General features: G+C 35.2%; 2 protein-coding genes across 12 annotated transcripts; one reads left to right on the top strand and one right to left on the bottom strand.

Annotated features, from left to right (window-relative positions):
- Positions 1–234: 234 nt before the first annotated feature.
- On the bottom strand, positions 235–7,828 carry LOC106071801 (uncharacterized). 4 transcript variants are annotated; one of them, XM_056041040.1, is made up of 4 exons: positions 7,601–7,828; positions 5,047–5,141; positions 2,390–2,447; positions 235–2,223 (listed from the first exon to the last, which is right to left on the bottom strand). In XM_056041040.1, exons 3-4 carry the CDS (start codon positions 2,439–2,441, stop codon positions 1,253–1,255), a joined length of 1,023 nt encoding a protein of 340 aa, XP_055897015.1. In that variant the 5' UTR covers positions 2,442–2,447; positions 5,047–5,141; positions 7,601–7,828; the 3' UTR covers positions 235–1,252. The 4 variants fall into 4 exon arrangements, with proteins under 4 accessions (XP_055897015.1, XP_013087437.2, XP_055897014.1 ...); XM_013231983.2 differs by lacking the exons at positions 5,047–5,141; positions 7,601–7,828 and adding an exon at positions 4,610–4,704; XM_056041039.1 differs by lacking the exons at positions 5,047–5,141; positions 7,601–7,828 and adding an exon at positions 4,515–4,649.
- On the top strand, positions 5,111–23,932 carry LOC106071802 (lysosomal thioesterase PPT2-A-like). Of its 8 annotated transcripts, none has more exons than XM_056041045.1 (10): positions 5,125–5,143; positions 10,355–10,566; positions 11,829–11,985; positions 13,390–13,482; positions 13,638–13,692; positions 14,024–14,076; positions 15,556–15,657; positions 15,884–15,968; positions 20,833–20,887; positions 22,687–23,930. In XM_056041045.1, exons 2-10 carry the CDS (start codon positions 10,375–10,377, stop codon positions 22,825–22,827), a joined length of 933 nt encoding a protein of 310 aa, XP_055897020.1. In that variant the 5' UTR covers positions 5,125–5,143; positions 10,355–10,374; the 3' UTR covers positions 22,828–23,930. The 8 variants fall into 8 exon arrangements, with proteins under 8 accessions (XP_055897023.1, XP_055897020.1, XP_055897021.1 ...); XM_056041046.1 differs by lacking the exon at positions 5,125–5,143 and adding an exon at positions 8,250–8,267; XM_056041043.1 differs by lacking the exon at positions 5,125–5,143 and adding an exon at positions 8,541–8,802.
- Positions 23,933–27,795: the final 3,863 nt, after the last annotated feature.

Genomic DNA, 27,795 nt, shown 5'->3' with positions numbered 1-27,795 from the left:
TTCAAAATGAACCTCAATGGCGATGTCACAGCTCCCTGGGGCGCCCCTGTGTTAACTATGCGTGCATTTGATATTACATAGTTTACCCTAAACCTCTGAGGTATCTGGTTCAATAATTCATTAGCCCATAGTATTATATATAGACTAATCTTCAACGCTTTCATTTTTTCAATGAGTAAATGAAGTTGTATAGTGTTAAAATCTGATAAGAAATCAATAAAGAACAATCTTACATAAGTGTTCGGTAAGTCCAGATGTTTGTAGACACAATTTAAAATATTTAAAATGGCATCGTCTACACCTTTACCCTTTTGGTAAGCAAATTGTAAAGGGTCCAACTTATTACCAAGATCATTCAGAAGAAACATTTTAACCAGTTTTTTTAAACATTTAGACACAATGGAAGTAAGTGAAACAGAGTATAAAGTCATTCATTTCCTTTGGTTTTGGAAACCTTTGGCACAGGTACAATTATGGACGACTTCCACACAGATGGTATCTCATGGTTTAGTAAGGAAGTGGAAAAAAATCTCTAGGAAAGGTTCAGCTAGTTGTTCAGCACACTCTTTTAAAATTCTCGGTTTTATTCCATCAGGCCCACCAGCTTTCGTTGGGTTTACTTTTTTGAAAATGTTGCATACTTGTTCTTTAGTAATCGCTAATTCTAAACAATTATTAACTTTGACATCCTCAAAGACTTTGAGTCTTAGATAATTAAAATCGTTAGTGTCGAAACGACAATAGAAACCATTTAACTCGTTGGATAATGTTTTGTCGTATCTTGTAGCAAGATTACTTTTACTTTTGACTTGTGCTCCTTCCATTTTGTTCATGATACCCCAAGCCTGTCTCATGTCACCTGTCTTAATCGAGTCTTCCAGCTTGGTGCGGTAGTTTCTCCTCCCTTCCTCAAGAACGACGTTGAGCTCTTTTCCTTTCCTGTCTGTCGCCACTCATAGGCCTATATGCTCTTTTCTTTTTGATGATTTCCCGTTTTATTTTTGTAGTGACCCATGGTTTATTGTTGGGGTATATCTTGATGCTCTTAGTACTGACACACATGTTTTCACAGAATTTGATGTGATTCGTCACTTCTTCGACCCATTATTCCAGATTTGAAGTACACACACGTACTTATAATAAGAGAGAGAGAGAGAGAGAGAGAGGGAAGGGAGTGAGAGAAGACAGTGTATTAAAACTGATGCAAATTCCTTAGAAAATGATACTCTTCTGTCTTCTTTTCAATTTAAAATTATTTCTTGTACAAGTCTATACTGCTATAGTTCAAACCAGATGATAAAGCTCCGTTGTGCACATGACCAGTGGACAAGCCCAGGCAGTAGACACTGGCTCCACTACTGCCTGGACATGTACTCGTAGTGTAGGTCAACTTGGTAAAATCCCACTTCTCGTTGTAAACGCTGTGTTTACAATTTTCCGTCCACTGACCGAAACTGACCTGTTTATTTAACCCGTGAGGATGTGATACAATAAAGTTGAAACGTGAAGTGGGCTTCTTCTCGTAAATTGTATCCACTTTACTCCACAAATCATTACAAAGCACCACCTTCTTGTAAAGATTATCTCCTAGTGAAACGTCACACGTCTCGTATTTCAACACACAAATGTCTCTCTGGACGTTAGTAAAGCCAACGCTGAAATTATCCAGTATGACCTTTGGACAATTGCGTTCATCAAAAAATAATCGAATTCTTGTGTGTTCAGCTTCCGATTCGTCGAACACTACATGAGCGGCGGTGTACACAAAAATCTCCCACCAGACATTTTTTGCATCCTTAGAGTCTTTACAATTTGTGCAGGGGCAGAACTTGTACGTTTTCTCGTACTTACGGTTAAGTTCATCGTAGCTGCTTCCACTTTTGTCCTGACCACAGCCGTCCACGTACTTGACCACATATATCTCTCCTGTTCCTGACCGGAGCGTTGAATCTCCTCCCATATTGTAGTAAGGATATGGAGCTTTTGTGATGGGGAAAAACTCAGGTCTATGTGAACTGACCATGCTCACATTAATTCTGACAGTCAGGTCGGCTATAACTTTGATGAGTTCAAATAAATCTGGGTCACGATGGGCATCTGGAAGGTGATGTAAGCTGAATCTTAGAATAGGAACAAATGAAGTGTGCCTTGGATTTTTTGTACATTCTAAATACTTCTTTAACATATCCTTTTCATCTTCTGACTCTGCGCACTCATGTTCACCTATGTAACACAAAATGTTTAGAGATTTAGTTGAGCAATTTTTTATTACGTAAAACATTCTAAGAATTTTAAGTTAACATTTGTTGCTTCAAAGTGAAAATCCTTGTATGTAAATCTTAATGACATATATTACGCTGTTCAGAGCTACATGTCCTAGCCTACTCACCGAATAATTCATTCCATTGTAAGGTTTCAGCAAGTAACTGATTGTTAGCCATTTTAATCTAGAATATAGAAAGGTAAAAAAAAAAGCTTCCTTATTACATATTACAAATCATTTTATAAGCATATAACTCTAACAATATCTATAAAAATTGTATAATCGATTTGTATTTTTTTAAATAACATATTTTCTATTTGAGACATAACATAGAATATAATATAACATATAGGCTACATAAAAATAGAGATAGTAGAATTATAGTTATAATGTTTTATTTGGTGTAATGCACAAATTGTAAGACAAATTTCCTTACGGATAATAAAGACTATTATTATTATCCCTTAGAGCCTTATAGCAACTATAGCATATGGAAATCTAGAACTGGCGATAGTTGCTAAATCTATATTCTTATTTCTATCTTCATTTTACATTACAACTGGATCAGTAACAAAGCATAAACTTGGACTTTCCTGATTCATCAAAGCCTTTGTTCATTGGTTGTTGGTGTTGTTGTTTTTTTTAACTTTCTCTAAAATTCCAACCCGTTTATGGATTTTAGAACATCACTGGTGGGGCGGGGCTAATTTCTCTCAAAAGGGGAAGGCAAAGTCTTTACAAAAAAGAGGGGGCGGCGAAAAAAAAGTTTTATTTTTATTTTAGCTATCAATCCATGCCTGAATATTAGTAAAATTACATCATTACCAATGTTTTAAAAATTTAAATATCTTAAGTAGGCCTTTGAGTCGTTCATCTAATAAGACCATGTAATTTGTAGACCATTTTTACGAGAGGCGTTTGCAACAATATCGACTAAAAACTTTTTGAAGAAGACATTTCAAAACGTCTTAGTTAATGTGATTCATTTGGACTTTCTAGTCACAGAATTGTCGAACTTTTTCCGACTATTAGGCCTATACCTCATTATAATGACGATCTTTGTGCTAAAAAAAAAAAAAAAGAACCGCGACAGAGACGTCATACTTAACTCTTTCTCTCCGTTATTATGTTTCCACGTTTCGAAGGAATTCTTCATTTTACTCATTACTATCTCACTCCCTTATTATGATTAAGCTCCAATAGCTTTGTTGTTTGATGTCAGAAAATGTTGTATTTGGTATAGAATTAAAGGGAAATGCATGCTCTGTTTACATAACACAAAGTCAAGTTTATAAAATTAAACATTAATTTTACTCAATGATGTCAAATCAACGATGGTATCGTCGATTCGGAGAGAAAGAGTTAACACAAAAATAATCTTAAAAACGATCACGCCCACTGCAAATGTCCTTGCTATACGTGTGCCTCGCATGTCCCTCACGTAATGTTATTCGCCAGTGCTGTCTCTTTAGTATTAGACTAAATTTGACCCTCCCTTTTTTTAAAACTTGTATGAAAGTGCACTCTAAAAGAAAACACATTAACATTTGCCCATTTGATAGTCTCTCTTCTTGCTACCAGAAAAGGACGTTGTTGAAGCCAGGGCAAAAAAAAATATAATAATAAAGATCTGAAGCTAAGAATGCCTGAATTTGGTAGGCGCCGGGTCTCCTCCCCGGACCCCGCTGGGGAGATTACAGCGCTCTTTAGACCCCATTGCTGAGTGGAGGGGAAACCTAAAATTCTATTTGCAGCAAGAGCTTTTTCTAGTATACAAAACACTTTAAAATTATGTAGGTAACAATATTTCCAAAGCATAACAGACTCACTTGAGTGAAATTTCATTACGTAACTTTTGATGTTCAATGTATGTTAAATTAATATACTTACAAAATAAAGACTGAAAATTGTGCTAAAATTATGACTTTAAGTTTCCTTTCTTTTTCATAACTAAATTCTTAAAATCCTCCTCCGCCTCACTCTGGGAGCCTACATCACTCCTATATATCCCAGCCGTTAAGGGAGGCGCGAACAAAACACTGCCATAGACATTATAGTTTGATTTAGGCCACTTTAGGCTAATAAGCACCATAATTCTCGCATAATTCATTGACGATCGGCAATAGATAAACTTAAGCGTGATTAATGTTAGTATAGAAATTAAATGATCGTCACCTTCCCCCCCCCCCCAAAAAAAAAAAAACAACAACAACGTTTGAAGATAATATAATAAAATTTCAAAATAATTTACAATAATTAAATTGTATCCTATTCATTTTGAAATCCACGGGCACAAATAATGAAAGCAAATAAAGTAAGCAATTTAATGTAAGAAAATCGTGTTACTATATCTTCTCAAATTAATTCAATGAAATCCATACTTGTATTATATGTAATAACACACAGTACAAACAACGCAATAGATGTAAGACCTTAACACATTTAGTTAGAAGGACAAAATATGACGTGTTTCTATATTTAGAGCTATATTATAGTATATTCAATAATTAATGTTAAGATAGATAATGCCAGTTAGTTTACAGTTTTGGCATTTATGCAAATGCGAGTCAGGGCTTGAAAGAAATTGTATTCAAGCCACCTCATGTTTTCTTTTTTATGTTTAGAGCTCATCTAGATTTAAAATTTGACAGATGACATTATTTCATAATATATCTTGATCAAATATTGGAAAAATATATTGGACTTGTACAAACTATATTGTAAAAATCCTGACATGAATTTGAAATCTAATTGTGTTAATAGTGAAACTGTATGCCACTAACCGCCCATATAGGACAAGTAGAACTGGTTTGCGGTGACTGTAATCGTGTCTGGTGGTTTGATCGCTGGCTACTTAACTCAATGATGCCATTATTCTCTGTATAAAAATATTTATAATATCAAAACACTGTTTGAACAAAAGCATTAAATTTTGTCTAGGTCCTTAATATGGGTGTTCTAAACTTAGCGCACAGCATGCATCAAGCTAACCTTTGCCGTGAAAACACAAATATTTGTCTTTAAAATACAAACTATTTAAATATGACAAACTAATATTGAAATATGACATCAATCGTCACTGGCAGTGTTTCTCAAAAACCTTTTCCAGGTGGCGCTCCCTAGATGACAAGAATTTCGTTCGTATACCCTAGCGTCCCCCTTAACACCTTGGGACCTAGAAGAGCGTTGTATGCTCCCACATTGAGGTGCGGGGGGGGGGGGGGGTCCTAAGAGTGTAATGAAAAAGAAACTATAAAATTATAACACAATTTTCAGACTTAGGCGAGTTCCTTATATTTTTTTCCGAAATAAACACATTGGAATTTAATGGTGATATAATTATAAAGTGTTTTGTATACTAGAAAAAGTTCTTCATGGACAATTCAAGATACATCAGGTTTCCCCTCCAGTCAGCAAGGGGTTCTGTGGAATGCTGTAAGCTCCCCATGGGCGTAGCCAGGGGGGGGGTTCTTGGGGTTCAACCCCCCCCCCCCCGAAATGAAATCCCCCCCCCCCCGCAGGGGGGGAACGGAATTAAGTGACTGATTTTTGCTTTCATTTTGTTTATTTTAGGTGAGATTTTAATACTAAATCATCACTTACCACAGCACAGCCGAGGCAGTTTTGAGTTAAAAACCCTCTACCAGGGGGTTTTGAGTTTAAATCCCCCTACCAGGGGGTTTTAAGATTTAAAAAACACCTATCAGGGGGTTTTGAGATACAAATCCCTCTACCAGGGGGCTTTGAGTTTAAAACCCCCTACAAGGGGTTTTGAATTTTAAACCCCCTACCAGAGGTTTTTGAAGTTAAATCCCCCTCTTCTATAAAACAAAACAAAAAAAAAATGCAAACAACAATCCCCAAATTCCAACACCACAGTTGGAAAGATTTTGATTTTAAAATCCCCTCCAAAATTTACGATAAACCCCATCTTCAATATAAAAAAAGCGAATTACACACTCAAAATTCTATGAGCGTAGCCAAAGGGGTTTTGAGTTTAAACCCCCCTCCCCTCCAGTTGGGGTTTGAAGCTAAAAAGTACCTCGTCAATATAAAAAAAAAGCAAATTACACACTATAAAATCTATGAGCGTAGCCAAATGGGTTTTGAGTTTTAATCCCCCTCCTCCAGATGGCTTTTTCTTTAAAGTTTAAAACCCCTCCAGATGGTTTTGAGTTTAAAATTCCCCTACAGAGCGTTTAGAGTTGAAAACCTCTCTCTTCAATATTATTTTAAAGCAAACTACAGTCACCAAATTCTATGATTGTAGCTAAATGGGGTTTTGAATTAAAAACAAAACAAAAAAACTCCAGAGATTTCTTAGTTTAAAACCCCTCAACAGATGATTTGACGAAAAAACTTTCCTTTTCGGTATAAAATCTAAAGCGAAATACAGGCATGCAATTCCAAGAGCGTAGTCAAGAAAGGTTGCAAATTTCTACCAGTGGCTTGGGCTCCATTAATAAAGTGTGAATAGTCTTCTGCCGAATTTGAAAATCATTAAATGTGTCTCAACAAAGATGACTAAGACAGATTTTAGGAGTCAGTCATAGAGATCGGGTCTAAATCAAAGAAATCATATGCCGAACTGGGATTCGAATCCTTTGTAAGGTTGTGACAGATCGTCGCATGAGGTTTTGGGGGACATGTTCTCACACAAAATGAATTACGCAAAATAAGAGTTGCGGAAACAGCTTGCCGGAAAATGCGCCGAACGGCGCGAGAGGGTCTAAGTCAGTAAGAATAGCACATTAGGTTTTTGAAATAAACTTTTTAATAGCAAGATAATGCACTGTAGATACCTCAGAATATGCATTTTGTTGGCTTTCAATACCAGAAATAGTGCTCGGCGGCGGGGCTTCGCCACGCACTGGGGGAGCGCTGCGAACTCCCCCAGACCCCTTGCTAGCAAGGGCGGGGAGTCTACAATAAACAATAAACGTCTTCCGAAAGGGTCAGAATGTAATAAAGATTAATTATGTACACACACACACACACACACATATATATATATATATATATATATATATATATATATATATATATATATATATATATATATATATATATATATATATAAATATATATATATATAAATAATTTTTTTCGGCGGGGGGGGGGGTCAGCCCCCAAAACCCTCCCCGAAAAAAAATCCTGGCTACGCCCATGAAGCTCCCAATCGGTGTCCGGGGTCGAGACCCGGCGTGATGGCGTCAATCGAATTCAGGCGTTCTCAGTTTCAGAAATTCGCCTACATATTTTTTTTTAGTATTTTGTATACCAGAACAGTTCGGTAAAACTTTACATCGTAGGACCCTTTTGAAACCAAAACTTTACCAAAAGTTCTTCCAGAAGATGGAATTGGAGCTGCAGCATATGTCAGAAAGGCCAATGTTGACGTGTTTTCTTTCAGAGTGCACAATTCATCCTAGTATAAAAAAGAGGATCTAATTTAAGTCTAATAATAAAAGGCAACACTATATAGCCACCTATTAATATTATGCATGCGAAGGACATTTAAGCTAGGTTTGCGCACGATGGGCGTCCAGGCTGTGATCATTTTAAAGACCATATTCATGTTATGGTCGTCATTATAATGAGACGCAAAAGTCGAAAGAAATGCGACCATTCTGAGACTAGAAAATCCAGAAAAATCACACTAACCGCTAGCCGATACGTTTTGAAATGTATTCTCTAAGATTTTGAGTCAATATATAGGCCCAAGAGTCGTAGGCCTACTCAACTCGTAAAAACGGTAGGCCTATAAATTTTACTAGGTCTTATTGGAAGATGAAACGACGCGTCCATTACTTAAGATGTTTTACATTTTATAACATGGACCTAATGGTGTCATTTTATCAGTATTCAGACAATAAGACCTTGCGTTCCACAGTTTGAGAAACGCTGTAGTAGAGTAAATCTCCAGTAGCATGCATGTTATAATTTAATTGTATATATGCCATGCATAAAGTTCATAGTGCAGGTCAAAGTTCAATTTTACAATGTTCGCAAACTTGCCAAAAGAATCTAGATTCTAGATCTAGATCTAGACTCTATAGTCTATAGAATACTATAGATATAGATCTAGATCTAATCTTCTTATCTTATCTCATATAATACAGACCTTACTTAAAAAAAGAAGATGATTACGTCCTACACGTCATGCATTTAGATCTAGTCATGCATGTTAACCAATTACAATTGAATTATATAGTCACTGGTTACCAGTCCATTCAGTTTCAGTCATCTTTGAGTGTTTCACTCATCACTGGTTTTCCTGGCTGGCTTCCTCATTGCAGCCTCAGGCGGCTCAGCCTCAGGCAACCCATTCCATGCTAGATATAATATAATATATTAGAACTAATAATATTATAGCTAGTTATAGCCATAGCACTATTACTAGTATTAGTAGGAATGATGGAGCATTTGTACAAATTTGTCCTAGCATTTGCCTCATATGGAACGAGTTTCGATAGTCTAGTCAGTCTAGACTTCTAGACTCAGAGCTATCTTCTAACTAGATCTAGAACCTGTATTAGGTAGATCTATATATCGATCTAAATCTAGAAGTAGAAGAGTAGCATCCTATACATAGACTAATTTTTGAAGTAACGTCTGTATTATATAAGATAAGATATTAAATATAATTATTAAAATTTACTCCTATATGGGCTAAAGACTCTAGTGGCTATAATAGTGATATCTATGATCTTAATGATGATGCAGGAGTCTAGATAATAATATTATAGATCAATATAATATAGCCTATTATTAGTCAACCGGCGGCGTAGCATACGCTGCTATTTTGCAGGGCTGGCCTTAGGCCACTGCAACCTATGCGACTGCAGTGGGCCCCGCACTTTCATAGGACCCGCACTTTTTCATAGGACCCGCTGTAATTCAAAGTTGTATAAATTATTAAATTAAACCATTTTAGAACTTAAAACAGATTTCCTGCGCCCCCCTGTCGATTTACCAGGAGGGTTTGACAGTCCAGCGCGCAGCCATCCGTATCGACATGTGAATACCCACTTGTTCTCTCCTCCCTTGTTTTTTCGTGGGGTGACTACCTGCAGAAATAAGAGAGTGATCTTTCCTTTACTTCTTCTTCTCATCCAAACTCTTGAGGGAAGAGGAGATTTATATATATAAATTATTATATATAAAAAATCCCAGTCTTCACCAAGCGATAATATTTTTTTTACTGCTCAGCCACTGTGCCTCCTAGATTTAGATTTGATAGAATCTATTCTAGAATATTCTATATTAAGATTATAGATCATCATTATCATGACTATAGATAGATGTAGTTAATAATGTTTAATCTAGTTCTAGAATCTAGACGGTACACACTGATACGCTGTACCTGCACCATTTTTAATGTGGGGGAAAAAGTATTACTTTTCTTGTATTTTAACGTTTATTGTTAATTCATTAGTAGTTAAAAATTAGGCAATCCATCACTAAGCACTAGCACCTATTTTTTTTTACAAAAAAAGCACTGTAGGCCTATATATATATATATATATATATATATATATATATATATATATATATATATATATATATATATATATATATATAATCTAAAGCAACTGAAGTACTGATCTTTACTAATACTATATACTACTAGATCTAGTTAGATCATGGAATGGGAAGGGCTGTCTGAATTAGCCAGAAAAAACAATGACTTGGCAGAGTTAAGGGTTAGAGATCGACCTAAGACATAATATAGGATGTAATCATCTTCTTTTAAGACATAAATTAAGTTTGTATTTTATAAGAATATAAGAAAAAATTATAAACAATATAGATGATCTAGAATTAGTAGAAAAATGTGATGTATAATAATTCTTAAATGGGTTTCTCTTTTCAATTCTCAGATTTTCTTATAGAAATATTTATTAGAATCTAGAGTCTATGCTATATACAGACTGTAAATATATCTAGACTGTATCCAGCCTATACTTCAGACACTTATGATAGCAATATATATATGTCATCAATTTAGTGAATAGGCTACTACCACTGTTCCCTACAGTTTTAAAATTACACCACAATAATGAGTCTATATTATAATATTCTTTATAGAGTCTATGGTATTGTAGCAGATGCTTGACCTATTAAGAGAAACAGCCAAGAGAAAGCAAATGAAATATTTCGCTCCTATGAATGTTGTCATTTGTGGCTGTGTTTTATTATGTACAATAAGCTATAGTGTTGGCTATAAACATGTCATTTTTATGCATGGAATTCTGTCTGGTCCCATTGAATTCAACTATTACAATGAACTTGTACAACAGGTAATAATATATATTTTGCAGATATAATAATTATCTTCTTCTTCTTCTTCTTGAAACTGTCAGGTATAGAGTTGAGACTTCGACTCTTGAAACTCTAGGCCAGCAAAAGTGAACAAGAGCTCTCTCACTAGTCTGAATGAGAACAGTGAACACTGTTCTGTCTGGCGGGTGGGTCAGCTCGTGGCAAGAGGCCGCGTACACTAAGACCCCCGCCATTTCCCTTTTTCTATACCAGGCTAACCGTGCGGGACACGCCAATTATGTAACGGCCCCTTGAGGAAGAAACAGCGCCTGGATTGTGACAAAGTTGTGGGAGCTTTTTTATAACTCCGCGCAGTGCAATGAGGATGCTCTCGCACCCTCTTAGGCACCCCCACGGGAGTCTTGTTTTGCTACCCTTTAGCGGCACTTTAGCCTAATCGTTTCCTCCTACGATCATTTCCACCCGGGCGCCACTATGAGGCAGGGTAGCATGCCCAGGATAATAACTATAAACTTTAAAAGAAAACAGCACATATGCTGATCTTATATATATATATATATAAGGAAAGTTAATGTCAAGTAGGTTCTATCTTATCATCTTAGCATCTATCTTATCTTATCTTATTAAATACACACATTACTTCTATACCCAAAGACAATCTTTCAAAATAATATTAATGCCTTCTATTAAATACTTGACCATAGACTATGCCAGTTAATGGCTGGGTCCACTCTAATTGACATGCATAAATTAACCTGAATCACCAAAAGTGTGAGTTTTTTTTAATAATTTAACTGTTTATTTTGATGAATTTAACGTCAGTTAACAAACACACCAGATACTACAAAATATGAACTTTTCAATTTTTTTTTTTTTTTAATTATCCCAAAAGTGGGTAGAATTTTAAAAGATCAGATGACTGCAATTTGAAAAACTAAATGTTTTAAATATATATCAAATAATTAACCTAGATGTAAGTTTGTGATGCAAGTATAATAAATGTTTAGGGTTTTAATGTTGACTCTGGTATTTTAAGATTAATAAGTTTTGTGCCTTTTATTGATAAGCAAACTAAAAAAATTATTGTAAAATAAAAAAAAATATAAAAAATAATAATTTTCAGAAAATCCATGCATATCACTTAAAATCAATAGCATGGTGAGAGCTTTCAACTTTAAAGGTATATTATAGTTTTAGGAAATAAGATTTACTTAGGGCTAACTTAAAAAAAAATACACAAACATGAATATCAATTTTGTCAGTTTTTATCTTTGTATAGTATCACCCAAATACACCAGTGACAATAGTGGACATGTTTGATTATTTGGTAAGTTTGACCAACATGTGGACTCAGGTAGAAAATATTTCTGCTGTGGTCAAGCCTATTATGACCAATACAACATCTGAAGGAACTATTCTGGTTTGCTTTTCACAAGGTAAAATTTGTAATCTTTTTTTCTGTTCTAACAAGAAATATTTTGGCTGTAGCTTTACATTTCTGCTAAACTGAAGCTCTCATGTTTGCATTTCAGAAAAGATTTTGATTTAGTAGCTCTGTTGTCTTGAGTCTCCCCCATCGGCTCTATAGAACCTGACATTTGCTAGAGGAAATAAAAACATTTGTTTAATGTACTGACTAAATGACACTCTTGTTAACTGCTTGCCAAACTAAAAATTGAACTAACTTTACATGCTTTATAGACAAGGAAATTTCATAAAGAGAAATTTAGTTTGAAGATAATAAACCTACAATAATATTCTACAGTAGCAGTGCATCTCAAATTTTGGGGGAAAGAAAATATTTTTTTTTTAAAGAGATTTTATTGATCTGATGCCATTTTAATGACCTTGACTTTTTGAATACACATGCGTAAATTGTAAATGTTTACTTGTATCATCTGCTCATTGTAAACTTGATTAGACTTAGGGCCAGCACATTGTCTTGTTGACTGATTGTTTTCATTTATGTATGTCATCTATGTCCTTGGTAGCTAAATTAGAGCTACATCTGTCAATCACCAGCTTATCCCTTATAGTCTTTGAGACAGTTGGTGCACCACACAGTTTTTCTCCATTCCTCTCTTCCTTATGCCTTGGACAGAATCTTTTTCCATTATAGGCCCGTCCATTCTTTTATGTTGCCTTCTCATCAATTTTTCTGTCTGTCTTCTTTTTCCTGGTACCGTTTCATGAAGGAAGGTATTTGTGAACCCTGAGGACATTGTGATATGGCCATAGAGTTTTAGTTTGCATTTTTTTGACAGTACTTAGCAGGTCATCATAGGGTCCAATGGCTGTACTAATCCTTGTCTCTAATCTCTTCATTTGTGATATTTAGGATCTTTCTATACCATCTCGATTCCATAGCTAGGATCCTTCTCTCTAGTTCTGCAGTCAGCTTTCAAGATTTGCAAGCATATAAGAATGTGGCCATGAAGGGAGCACATCAGTCTCATTTTAGTGTTGAGGACAAGCAATACCTTTGTCTTTCCATTTTGTTTTGAGTTTTGCAAGTGCAGCTGTTGACTGTCCAAGTATAGTTCAGGTTTGGTTATTTCATCTGACTTGATAGGCTGACAGGATTCAGGATTTTAAAGCCTTAAAATTGTACACAAGATTTTTCTGTTTTTACTTTCTTTATTTTTGTTTTAAATAGCCCTGTGTGTGCTAACTGCAGCTTTGCTTTGAAGAAAATATTGGTACAATACACGTACATGATTACCAATTATGTTATAAATATATTTCACATTTTAAAAATATAAATATTATATTTGACGCCTGTAATTATATTCTACTTATAACACACAGATGTGTTTCACATATAATTTCAATATTTCCAGGTGGGCTAATTTGTCGAGCATTACTCTCTGTCATACCTCACAATGTTGAAACGTTTGTTAGTCTAAGTGGACCTCTTTCTGGACAATTTGGAGGTAAATTCTTAGCACACACAAAAATTCAGCTTGCTTCGGTTTCCATCAATCTTAATGTTAAGTTTAAATTAGAATACTCCACAGCAACATACGTGATTAAATTTATGAAAAACAGATTTAAATTATACATTAATAGACACACTTTTTTTTCTCAGATTCTGTCTTCTTGAAATATTTTTTTCCTAAATATCTGAAAGAAAATATCTACAAGTAAGTTGAAAATATTTTTTGAGCTTTGGATAGATTAATACTCTATCAATCAATGTCATTGATTTGCAACCATATAAGTTTTGCATTTTCTGTTTCAATTTATTGCAAGGGCTGCGTCTTTATTTGGTGTGAGAGATATTATGTTGACTCTATATAGTAATCAGACAACTGACTTCTTATTTTAATGGGTTATTTCTAGACACAAACTGTTGAATTCCTATTGAATTATCATGATTTTAGTTAAATATAAGTGAATACCCAAAACCAAAAACAGAAGTTTTCAATTTAAAAAAAATTTGTATAGCACTCCTTTATTGTTCTAATTGTACAGGCTATTTTACACAGATTATGGACAGACTTATTCAATAGGGAATTACTGGAATGGTAAGTTTTTAAAGTTGCATAAAAACAAAAAGCTTGAAAAAAAATGTCTTGCTTAAGTAGTAAATAGAGCAATAATTAATTAATTTACGGCAATGTCTTTGATTCCAAAAATTAAAGATGAGTGGAGTCTTTCACATGTCTACATGTTATGCATGTCAACCTGCATATTTTTCCACACCTTATGCAGTCAAAGCTGGTGTCCATTGGGGGTCTATTTAAGTTTTCTTTATGTCTTCTGTGCCTGTTGTCTACATGGGCTTTTCTTTGGGCCTCAAATGTGTGTCCAACTGCATTGATGAAAGTTCTCCAACTGTTTCTTTCAGAGGCCAACTGCTGCCAACTGCTTTTCTCTATGTCAGTGAGGGAAAAATGGTGCCTGACTTGAGCTTTATAGTGCTTACAGGGGGCATCTCTATCATGCCAACCTCTTTTAAGCTTGTCAAAAAAAGATTGCTTTTGGCATGTGATCAACCCCCATGGAGCATCTAAGGCTCCTCAAATGCTTCCATCAAAGGTGCCTTTGCTCCATAATGGGCAGTCACTGACAAGACTACCTTACAAATGTTCTGCTGGAGGCCAATGTGGACAGTATAGAGGCACTTACCATTTGATGGCTGCATTGGGTTGGACACAGAGCAATAATAATAAAAATAACAGAAAACATTCATAAAATAGATATTTCTGGTTGTTTAAAAAAATTATAAAAAATGTCTACAATAATTCAAACATTCAAATTTTTTTGTTATTGATATTAGAAATCATTTTAATAGAGACCCTTTAAGTGTTTTATATCTTAGCTTACATCTTAGTTTGTATTTAAATCTGTGAGACTGCATGTTACTTAATTTACTTGATATACATTCAATACAAAAGTAAAGTTCCCCTTTCAGACCTTGCAATCTATGTTAAGGTAATCTGTTTCTATGGCCAATCGTTAACTAGAAGGGTGTCATGTGGCCAGCACAACGACCAACCTCCTTTACTTTCCCCAACTTATTCAGGTACCCATTAGAGTTGGATAGACCCAGGGGTGCCCTAACAATCCAGAAATTTAAAATCATAGTCTTCACTGACATTCGAACCCAGGACCCCATGTTCTGATGTGAAGTGTTTATCCACTCAGACACCAATTCAATAGTTTAAATATTTTTTGGCTGTTTTGTTTTTGGTCATAATGTTTTTGTTTTGTTCTGTCACACATGTTTCTGGTGTTCCATAATATTCTGAGATAATTACACCCTAGCCAAAACCTCTCGTAGGACAACGGCGGATGGCAGTGCACAGGTTTGAACACAGGACCTTCGAGTGCAGAGCTCATAATGCACAACCATGTCCTAATTTAATATATTATAATTACTAATCTATACAGGTTCTTTAACTTGCAACTTTTAGACTTAATGTCGCTCACAGATTCTTCTTCATAAATATTAATTTATATTATAGCTGTTCTATTTCAATGAAAACTATGATTGTTTGCAGATCCCCACCAGCAGACATTATATAAAAAGTTCTCCACATTTCTGGCTGTTCTCAACAACCAATCAGATGTAGTGAACCCAAGAAGTCAAGGTTTGTCTAGAGGTTCTTTCTTCATTATACTCTGCTATATCAAATTAGCTTATTACAAAGTTTTGCTTAGTTATAATTATATTTTACTCAACATAATAATTAGAAATCCTTTTCTTTTAAAAGACAATAGCAATTAAGTGTAGTGAAACATTGGGTGATACTAAAGTCAATCAAATACATTAAAAATGGAGTTATACAGGCTTTGATAATACAATTTTATTTGCATGTTGTTTTACAGAATACCGTCACAACTTTATGCGGTTAAAAAATCTTATTCTTGTTGGTGGTCCAGATGATGGTGTTATTACCCCATGGCAAGCTGGGTTTGTTGTTATTTGAAAATTTGTCAGTTACTAAAAATTATCTGCTTTATCACATAATTTTACCTTATGTACTTTATGTGTGTGTATATGTTCTGTGGCATTTTACGTCTCGTGAGACGATCTTTTCCCTTTGCAACTTCTTGTGTGACTAAAGAGGCCAATCCTTGATACACAGCTGCGATCACAGGTTGGGCATATAAAATCACCAGGCGCCATTGCATTTTCACCCTTCTTTATGCTTCTGTTGTGTATGACATCTGCAATCTGTGACCCTTCCTTTATGCTCTCTCTCCATGTGGATCTGTCCAGTGCCACCTCTTCCCAGTTGCCAGTGTCGATTTTGAAGAGCTTCATGTCGCGTTTGCATACATCCGTATAACGTAAAAGTGGGCGACCAGCGGCTCTCCTGCCTTCAATTAGATCGCCATACAGGATGTCCTGTGGAAGTCGACCTACTGGCATTCTACGAACGTGGCCAAGCCAGCCAAGGCGTCTGCTGCTGATAACAGAGCGGATGTCCTGGCATCCTGCTCTATGTAGCACTTCCTCATTTGTTATCTTATCTTGCCACCTTATTTTAAAGATCCGCCTTAGGCATCGGAGGTGGAAGACATTCAGCTTTTTTTCCTGCCATGAGTAGGTTGACCATGTTTCACTTCCGTACAGCAAGGTGCTCAACACACAGGTCCGGTAGACTAGGGCTTTAGTACTGCTAGTCAGCAATATGTTGTCCCAGACTCTTTTCTGCAACCGTGACATGGTGGCCATTGCCTTGGCTATCCTGTTGTTTATGTCTTTATCCAGTAGAGTGTTGTTGGATATGATGGAGCCAAGGTAACAAAAGTGATCAACAATTTCTAGTGGTTGGCCATTAATGCTTACTTGAGGTGCAGTGTTTGTGTTTTGGACAAGTATCTTAGTCTTGCTTTGACTGATGTTTAAGCCGAACTTCTGGCAAGCAGCAGATAGTTTGTCAACCATGGACTGTAGCTGAATATCAGAATCAGCCACAATAGCTGCATCATCAGCATACAGGAGTTCCCTGACGAGTAGCTTCCTAACCTTGGTTTTTGCCCGCAGCCTTGATACATTAAATAGTTTTCCAGAGGATCTTGTATGGAGAAACACACCTTCGTTTATGTCGCTGTACGCATAATGCAGTAGACAGGAGAAGAATATGCCAAACAGAGTAGGTGCGAGCACACATCCCTGCTTGACACCACTGCAAACCTCAAAAGGTGCTGATTGGGCTCCATTGAATTTGACAGTACATTTAGTTTCCTCGTGAAAACATTCAATTAACTTCAGTAGTTTGGGAGGGCAACCTATTTTCCTCAGGAGTTTGAAAAGGCCACTTCTGCTGACCATGTCAAAAGCTTTAGTCAGATCGACAAAAACAATGTAAAGGGGTCTGTCTCTCTCTCTAAATTTCTCCTGCAGTAGTCGTAGAGAAGATATCATGTCTATAGTGGACCTACCACTCCTGAATCCACACTGAGACTCTGGGTAGACTCTAGAAGCTATCACTTGCAGCCTGGATAGTGCCACTCTAGCAAAGATCTTGCCCACTATACTGAGGAGAGAGATACCCCTATAGTTGTTGCAATCACTCCGATCCCCTTTGTTCTTGTATATTGTGACTATAGTTGCGTCACGCATGTCCTGTGGGACATGACCTGTTTCCCAACAGCGGCAGAGGAGAATATAGAGTTCAGGGAGCAGGAGTGATTCGTTGACTTTCACTACTTCCACTGGGATACCATCACTCCCAGGAGATTTTCTATTTTTTAAGCAGTTAATGGCTTTTTTGAGGTCACTAAGGCTCGGAAGCTCATCTAGGCATTCCAGTACTGGAAGATCTGGTAGAGAAGCCAGGGCGACATCGTCTACTGTATTCTGTGTGGCATAGACTTCGAGGTAGTGTTCTGTCCATCGTTCTAGCTGCTTGGTTTGATCTGTAATTTTTTCTCCTGATTTGGATAGAAGGGGGGCAGGCTTAGACACTGCTGGACCCAGGGCCGCTTTAATGACATCAAATAGAGCTTTGCTATTTCCTGAGTGGAGACTGTCTTGGATTCTGTTGCAGGTATCCCTCCAGAAGTTGTTAGCACATTTTCTAGCCATTTGTTTTGCCTCTTTATTAGCACTTTTGAAGGCCTCCAGAGATTTTGGATTAGGCTTTGTCTTGTGAGCGAGGTGTGCAGATCGTTTTTTCTCGATGCAAGGTTCCATATGTGCTAGATTCGCCTCAAACCAGTCTACATTTTTGTGTTTTTGAGGCCCAAAGGCGGTGATTGCCGAACTGTAGATTACGTCTCTTAATTTCTCCCATCTGATCGAGATGTCTTCTTCATCACTTAACGAGGGGATTGAACTGTTCAGGAGCTCACCAAAGAGTGCACACTTCTCTGGGTCACCTACATGGTTGACGTTAATTCGCCTAGTTCTGGGTTGAGTGGAAGTGTAAGCCTTCTTGAGAAGTAGTTTGATTTTGCTTAGCACTAGTGAATGGTCTGAGTTGCAGTCCGCACTATGGTATGAACGGGTGTGGATGACACTTTTCAGATCCATCCTTCGGGTGATGCAGAGGTCAAGCTGGTGCCACCTTTTTGAGCGTGGGTGCTGCCAAGAGACTTTATGGCGTTCCTTGCCAGAGAAGAATGTATTTGTTACACACAGTTCATGAGAGCTACAGAACTCAAGTAGCCTTTGGCCATTGTCATTTATTTTGCCAACACCATGAGGTCCCAAGCATTTTGGCCATGCATCATTTCCATCACCAACACGGGCATTAAAGTCTCCATTTATATAGAGGTGCTCGGACTTTGGAATACTTTTAATTACGTCCTCTAGAGCTTGAAAGAATCTGTCTTTGTCCTCTTCTGGTGCAGCAAGGGTTGGTGAGTAAGCACAGATTATATTAACTTTGCCTTGCGGTGATGCAAATTTCATGTGTGCTACTCTTTCATTGCCAATGGGAAACATTGCAATGCAGGGGACGAGACTGTTTCTTATTGCAAAGCCGACGCCATGTATTCTAGGGCTTTGTTCTGGTTTTCCTTGCCAGTAGAATGTATAGTTGCTTTCTGTAAGAGATCCACTGTCTGCCAGTCTGGTTTCTTGCAGGCAGGCCACATCAATGTTTAGTCTGCTGAGTTCTCTGTCGATGATAGCTGTTTGTCGCATGTCGGTGACGAGTTCAGGGTCAGTATTGAAGCCAGGACACATTGTCCGTATGTTCCAGCTTGCTAAACGCATTAATGTTGAGGGTTTTCTTTTCATTTTATTTGCAGGTGCGGGTGAGCAGCTTGCTTTTTGATTTTGTCTTAGCACCAAGCACCCAGTGGTGCGGCAAGCTGTGGCGGGATAGCACTTTATTGTCCGAGGGCTGCTCGGCTTAAGGCAGGCAGTAGCTATCCAGTGAGGCTAAAAAGCCCCTCCTACCGTCAAGAGTGGTCCCTGGCGTTCCAGCTTACGCCAATCAGCTAGGAACTTATCACCGGTAACTACCACTCTCCGTGTTTTTTCAAAGACATTACTGTCAGAGATGGAGTGACCTCTCCATTGCTGGGGGAAAGCCTGGGCGGTAAATTTGCGAGTGCTGGGCTGCCCACACGTCAGCACCCGCCTCTCTTCCATACTGACCGGGTCCAAAGGGATGGCGAGCCATCACAATTTGGGGACAGGTGGCTGCAGGAGTTTGCCAGAGAGCAGTAGTCTTACTACTGTCCCCCCGCCTACGGGGCTCCAGGACCGGATTTTCTGTTAGGGTTTACTCCCTTAGCCTTAGACCTTACAGGGACACACACACAAGGCAGTGCGGCTATTGACCTATAGCTAGGGGTTTGGTTTGTGGGCAACAGGGCGTGTCCGCACGGGCCATGCCTGCCTCACATCTTGGGGCCAAACCTCCTCCGAGACCCTTGCAGTTTAGCCTGAGGCTTCGCAGCCTCAGTTTCCATCTGCCACCACGAGGAGGTACTGCATAGGACTTGCTGTGGAGAGGCTATGTACTGGCAAGAGAGACTTACAAAGTTGCTCCCCTTTCACAAATGCTAGCCAGCGGTGGCAACAAGCTAAGCTACCACACTAGACGCTTCACACAGCCATTGGACAGATTATGTGTGTGTATATGTATATATATATATATATATGGATATGTATATATTGTTATAAGTGAACTAGCTGCAGTTAGAAGAGAGATGTGTATGACTTGATGCTAGTGGATTAGAGTTAATTGGTGAGGATTATTTGGTACAGTTGGGGTTACGACTCGAAAAAGTTAAATAGAGAGGAATACAATGGATACTGTTGAAGTAGAGTGAAGTGCAGACATTGTACAGCCTTCTACTTTTCTTGTGTACAGTGACAAATACCAATCGCTGAAGTTGGAACTTTTACCATGCTTCTGTTTAAGTTTATAAAAGCCTTTGTATTGTCTGTAGATGAGAGGTTATAATGCTCATCTTTCATGTTATAAGCATGCTCCCTGTGCTCAGCTGTTTCAATCTCATTTGTGGACCCAAAAGGGGTATCTGGGAAAAAGTTTCTGTGCTACCTTTAGGTGCTCAGCGACCACAAGTCAGCTTGAGTTGGGATTCAAACTTGAGCTCTTTCTTAGGTCGCCTTGTGTCCCATAAATACATAACTATCATACAACTTATACAATCTTTTCTGATTTGACATTTCACTTAAATTCTTTAAAGTTAAAGATGTAAAAGAAATAAAAGAATTTTCTTCAAATCTCTTTTGTTTTCTAACACTTTTTATGCTAAGTGTGAAAAGTATACATATAATTTTCACACTATTTTATTGCCTTTTTTAAATGTTTTTTATCTTTATGATTGATTATTTCATTTTACAGTCATTTCGGCATGTATAATGAATCTGAAGCCATCTTGCCAATGGAAGAACAGGAAGTAATATTTTTTTAAAAACATCTCTTTACTTATATTGTAGTTAAACCAAAATTCCATACTTTTTATTCTAAAAAACTAAAAAAATAAGGATTTGTTTTCGGTTGTTTAGATGTGAAAAAAAAAAATTATGTTAAGCTATTCAGAACTGTAGATATCTCAAGATGTGATGATTGGATCTAGTGGATTATTTTGTCAGAAATAAACACGAACTCAGCTCCTTAATGAAGAAAACACAAAAATAATCCATTACATGAAATTTTAGGATGCCCCTGAGTCCATCCAACTGACAGACCTGACTTAAGTTGGGGAAAGTAAAGGGGGTTGGTCATTGTGCTGGCCACATGACACCCTGCTTGTTAATTATAGCCTAAAGAAACATATATTAACATCATCTGCCCTAGAGATTGTAAGGTCTGAAAGTGGAACTGACATGAAATTCAAACTCTTTTATCAAAGTCATTACAATAAAACTTATATCTTTGAATTAGAATATTAGTTTCTTTTTTTTTTAGATTTATAAGGCCAAACTCATGATCTGAACTAAATATGAACCCCAAATCTTCACTTGCTGTGTTTTTTAAATCCTAGTCTTCCCCCTATCTTTCTTGGCAAGTATCTTGACATCACAGGAATATATTTTCTCAGCTAATTTAGTTGTATGAGATAATAGTAGAACACGTAATTAGATAACATCATAGTAGTTACAAAATTTTCAATGTGAACAAAGCTCAAGGCTAATTCTCTTATACTTGCCAAGTATTGGCTTGTGACAGTATATATATATATATATATATATATATCATGAAATTACAAAAGGTGCTGGTATGATGAAGGTATGACTTCACACAAACAAAATTGATACATAAACTTTAAAAAATATATAGCAGCCTGTTGTCTCAATTAATGGACTAAATTTTCCCCTGCAATGTTATTACTGAAATGATCCAATAATTTCTTGTCATTACTGTAGCACTCAGACGTAACATCCAAAATTTAGAATCATGGAACTGAACCTCTTACAAGTGGCAATAAAACTTTTGAACTATAAATGTAACTTTAACTTATAGAAATACAGTAATAACACAACCTCAAACAAAATTGTGTGCAATTTCAGAACAAACTAAATTTACCACACTTGATTTTCATCTCTCACAATAAATTATTTCAAACAAGTGTATTTATTTCCTATTTACTGAAGCTATGTTAATAATCTATGACAAAGAAACATGACCCTACTAATATAATGTGCAAGACCTAAAAAAACAACAACTGTACATTCTGATTTTAAAGCTTTATTCATTTAAAAAAATTATGTTAGTTGAGACTTAATTTCTGGAGTAGTCTGCGTTACTTCTGCTTGTATTTTTGCTAATGTTTTTAGTCAATTATATTTGTATTCCTACCATCTTAACAAAATAAATCCCACACAACTCCCCTTTGTAGACACTGTGCCCACCCTTATGAAACCATAAACCATATCCTTTTTGAATGCCCCTTCCTAATCCACCTTAGGCAGACCCTACTACCACTACAACTCAACATAACCAACACCCTGTACAACTGAAGAAAACAGCACACTATTTTTTCCATGGCACAGTCTGTAAAAGAGCTGACAACTCAGCAGCAAAAAGCTGGCTAGAAGAAGAATAAGAATTATTCCTACTGGGACTGTGTAATTGTGTGTTACCTCTCTTTTGTGTTTTAATTAAAAGCATTGCTTATAAAGTAATATGTGGATTCAGTAAATTGCAAATGTGTCTTCTCTGTTGATTCAGTATATTACAAATGTGTCTTTTCAGTGGTATAAAAATGATGCATTTGGCCTGAAAACTTTAAATAGCCAAGGTCGTATTCACAGATTTACTTTCTCTGGGATCCCACATAGAAGTTGGCACTCCAACTTGACTGTTTTTGAAACATGCATCAAACCATGGCTCTGATAAAAGTAACAGTAAATAATACAGCTGAATTTGTACCTCTAACAATCAGTATGATTTGCTTTATTGTTTTTTTAGTCAGTATTTAAGTCTGTAATTTTTTTTATTGTTAATCAAAGTCTTTCAAAAGGATAACAATGTATTTTACAATGATTGTTACTATAGCTGAGCTTACCACTACAAACTAAGCCATTTTGTGCTTATTTTTTTTTTGTACAAACACTTCCTCAAAACGTTAAACCATACTTGTCAATGATTATTTGTATATTTAACATTTTATTCCATTATTAAAAATAATATTGAGCTGTTCTGTGAATTACACCTTTGTAAAAAAAAAATCTTTTCAGTCTATTATTATTATTATTTTTATAAGGTTGGGGTTTGCGTAAAAAAGGATATTTTAAAGTTATTTTAATAGTTAATAAAAAAATCACTTTATGAATTATTGAACTACAGGTCGAAAATAATTTATTTTAATAAGCAGAATCACTATAATATAGATCTATATGTTTTGTTAATTTAATGTATTAAAATTATGTCTAATTAAACATTATACTTAATTGTTCAAAGTGTTAACTATTTATATTTTAAAAATACATTTTGTAAATGTATTTTTCATTGGATATGGATTCTATTTACTGACATAAAAAATATTTTTTAATAGGATTTTGTTATTTCTTTGGATAATAAATAATAGGCCTAATTTTCTCAACCAATACATTTGTTGTATGTTTTTATGTAAATAGGTCTTGAGCTGTTAAAGCTAATAAAATTTGAAATTTTGTCAAATATCTTATAATATTGATCACAAACTGCTTTTTAGCCATTTTATTAAAATTTTTCTTTTTGGTAAATAATTTTTTAAAAAGTAAAATATGCATATTTTTTTTATAATGAAACTTAAGAGCTTTGTAAATTTAAAAAACATACATTTTGTTCCAAATTATATACTGATTCCTTCCTAATTAATTATTTCCTTTTCTGTACAAATTGTTCTTCTGACTTTGAGTTCTCTTGTTAAATCAGGTCACTGCAGTGGCTTTCTAACTTGTTTTCACAATATTGTTAAATAATATAATTTTAGTCTTTCAATAATACATTGATTTTAGTCATCATATGATTTATATTCTTATACTGTTGCAGAATGTGAAATGATTATTAAAGAAAATACTTAAGAAACTCATAGCTCTCATTATTTACTATGATTTTAAAGTTATTTGTTTTACATGTATATTATATATTGGAATATAAATACTCTTTTAACAATTCACACATAATTTCCTTTGCTGACAAAAAAAAAAAGAAAATTGATATATATATTTTTAATAAGTGTAAGGCCTATATTTTTTTTAATGTTATATAATATTGCTTTAGTTTAGAAAAAAAAAAACAGTAATAGGAAAATACTAGGAAGGATAATTTGCAATAAAAACAGCAACATTGTATAAATAAAAAGTGAAACCAACTTAAAGTTAGAATAGCAGATCTAGACAGTTCCATATTATATGTGTGATAGAATGTGAAAAGTGCTTTTGTTCTACCTGGTAAAAAGTAACTTTCCCCATTGCTATTGTTTTGTGTTTTCAAGATTAGTCTGTTTTTCAAAATAAGAAATCTCTTAAGCTGTCTTATTATTAACTGCAAAGATTTTTTCAAGGATGATTTCTAAAAAGAAAAGTTGGTTAATTGACATTAAAATAAATAGATCTATGTTATGAAAAATAAAAACAAATGAAAATTTCTGATTTTATTCATGGTGAACCAGTTGCTCAGACTAAAAACTTAATTACAAAACACAAAAAGACACTAGGATATAGGCCTTAGCCTACATATAAAGTCACATTTCATATTCTCTTCGCTCTTTCTTTCCTACTGCCAAATGAGTATATGGGACTGGGTGCTTGAATCAGTCAGGAATACCAAAGACAATAGAGCTTATTAGATCCCTAATTGACATGGACATAATTAGAGTGTATTTTCTTTTATGAAGGAATGTCTGATTTTTACAAACACTTTTTATTTCTACGATAATTAAATTGTTAAACGGAATTGGATAAAAATAATTTGGATAGAAAACCATAGCTCTAGCTAATGGTTAATACAAAATATGAAACGGATAAAATGTCAATATAGAGAATCTAGCATCACTGACAATAGCGTGGATCCATCCTGAGTCTTAGATCTAGATCTAGATAAAAAAGTAGATTCTAATCTAATATAGATATAGTATATATTAGACCTCTAGTATAGAATATATAGACTAGATCTAGATAACCATAGTACCATAGGCTAGCATTACATTAGACTTTAGACTATGATTAGTCTAGACTAGAGTCTATCACTTAAATCACTAGTCACTAGTTACTCACTAGTACTAGTATATGACTATATCATAGTATATCACCATCAATCAGATTCTTAGACTAAGACATCATTCATCATTTCATGATTCTAATAATTCTACTCTGTCTAGACTAGTCTAGATTTAATAATTTAGTCTGTTACTAGTTACTAGTGTTACTACTGTTAGTCATACTTACATAGTGACAATAGTGTTACTCTGTTCTGTTGGCAGTTACTGAGTAAGTGACAGTGACTCACAAAGTGAGTAACGTAAGTAAAGTAGATCTAGACCTAGATGATTAGAAATTAAAATTTAGATCTATATTTCTATTGAACCTATTCTAGATCTAGATCTAGAAGTAGCCTACTAGAAGTAGAATCTTAAGAAGTAGAATCTTAGGAATCTAGAATTCTAGATCTAGTCAGTAGTAGTCACTTAGTCTTAGTTAACTTAGTAGTGTAATAAGACTTAGATCTATAAGTTAGTATAATACTATAAGTAGATTAGATTTATATTTTTTTTTAGATCTAATGGACCTCATTCACCAATCATAAACAAACAACATTTACTGATTTAGTTACGTGATCTTATTGATAAAACAATGAAAAAAACTGTCATGTGACAACCATCATGAATTAAACATGAGATCGTAAATTATATAGAAGAGATAGATCACCACGTGGCTAAATGTTGTTTGTTTACGATTGGTGAATGAGGTCCATTATTAATTAATAAGGAATTAATCAATTTATGTTTACAACTGTAACTAAGTTCTAAACTCAGACTCAATTGGACAGGGTGACTGAATTTCTTCTTCTTCTTTGTTCTCGTTATGTTGGAGTGTTCAGATGACTAGACCAATACATGAGATGAACTGTGCAGTGGTTTCCAAATCAGGGAGCTCTCCATATAGTTTTCTTTCTATTGGGGTGATTTGGGGCCAATCTCTTATACAGGCCTCTTGGTAAAGAGAGCAGTTTTGGAGGATGTGGTCTGCATTCTCTGGTGATACTCCACATGGGCAGATTTCACTGGTTCCAATTTTGAGCTTCCGGTACATGTGTTGTCGCATTCTGTTGTGTCCGGTCCTGATTCGAAAGATTAGACGTTGATCTTGTCGGGATAGCTTATATAGTAAGCGTCATCTTTCTTAAGATTTGGATGAGAGCTCGTCCATTTCTCATTTATTTTATTTACAATTAATTTCTTCAATTCTTCTGGATAGAGTGCAGAATTTATTTGTGAGTTAGTTCTCCCACTCTTGGCGAGTGTGTCAGCCTTCTCATTTCTTTCTAGTTGTATATGAGCTGGTATCCATTGAATGAATCCGGCCAGGATTTCATCCGATTTGGGATCCGGGGTCGGAGATCATCGGATGGGTATCAGTATTATTAGTTAGTAATAGAAGTCTATGTAATATTAGATGAGTATTAAAACTAGTTTATTAAAGATTTGATTATTTGATAGATCTAGAGTTGTTTATTTATATTGCTATTCAGGCACCTAGATTCTATAGTATTCTATAGTATAGGCCAAAATGTCAAAGTTTGACTTTGACAGCGCATTTTTTGACAAAATGTTCGACATAGAAAAGAAAGTGAAAAAAAAAATCAAAATCTTTATTTTAAGGAGAATAAGGATGACTAGGCTACTTATATTTGTACCCCTAACCTATATTTGTTATTATATTTAAGGTCAAACAGGCCATGTGTTTTCATTTAATTCAGACAAATTTGATCCACATTATTTAATTCCGGACACCATTTATAATTTATTTCAGTCTCTATATTTAGGCATCAATAAACTCATATTTTAATTCTATATTATTATTAACTAAATTTTAAGATCCCCAGGCATAGCTCCTCACATGAAATCATTAAGATGTTTTCAAATTATGCATAAATACGAACACAAAAAATAAAAATATGAACACACTTATTCTGTAGACCAAAATTAGGTCACTGGGATAGTCTACACAGATTTAGACTTATTTTATATTTGCATGATTAGATGTGTGTTGAATGTTTGTGTTTTTTGTTTATTAATTTAATAAATTTCTAATACAGATGATCTTTTGTAGTATAGTACAGGTTAGGATGTCCATTCCTGCCTAAATACTGAATCCTCTATATTCTCTCTCTATAAATCTAGATCTATCTAGACTAGTAGGTCTAGAATCTAGATCTAGGCATTTAACTTCATTCAATGTACCAAGCTCACTCCTAACATTTGCCCATTTATTCTCTATAAAAAAAACAAAGTAATATAAGATCATTTACATTAATGTTCAAAACTGGCTGTTTGAAATAAATTTTGGTAAGAAAATCGTAATTTAATCCAAACACCCTATTAATTTTTTTGTATAGAATCAAATAACTTGGCTTATGAATCAAATAAATCAGCTCCAAAAACAGAATAAATATTGGCAGGCTCATTAGCATAGACTTAGCCAATAAAAAAATATAGTCTTAACCCTAGGAAGAGGTAAAGTCATCTGAGTAACATAGGAAAAAACAACAACCTGACCTAGACATTTGAAATTCTTTATTCTTACATAAAAAGACAACTAAATGGAAGGAAATTCAGTCAGAATCATTGGAAAATGGACAAGCATATTATACGTCACG

This window comes from Biomphalaria glabrata, chromosome 9, assembly GCF_947242115.1.
Source record: "Biomphalaria glabrata chromosome 9, xgBioGlab47.1, whole genome shotgun sequence".
Taxonomy (NCBI): domain Eukaryota; kingdom Metazoa; phylum Mollusca; class Gastropoda; family Planorbidae; genus Biomphalaria; species Biomphalaria glabrata.
The sequence above is the reverse complement of the archived record's forward strand: the minus strand, read 5'-3'. Positions and strand labels throughout refer to the sequence as shown.

Excerpts from the sequence above, each read along its gene's own strand:
- LOC106071801 (XM_056041040.1), bottom strand. The coding sequence starts at position 2,441 with ATGGCTAACAATCAGTTACTTGCTGAAACCTTACAATGGAATGAATTA. Across the intron at positions 2,224-2,389 it reads ACAATGGAATGAATTATTCG|GTGAACATGAGTGCGCAGAG; the intron begins GTGAGTAGGCTA and ends TGTGTTACATAG.
- LOC106071802 (XM_056041045.1), top strand. The coding sequence starts at position 10,375 with ATGCTTGACCTATTAAGAGAAACAGCCAAGAGAAAGCAAATGAAATAT. Across the intron at positions 13,483-13,637 it reads TCTTTCTGGACAATTTGGAG|ATTCTGTCTTCTTGAAATAT; the intron begins GTAAATTCTTAG and ends TTTTTTTCTCAG. Across the intron at positions 14,077-15,555 it reads AATAGGGAATTACTGGAATG|ATCCCCACCAGCAGACATTA; the intron begins GTAAGTTTTTAA and ends GATTGTTTGCAG.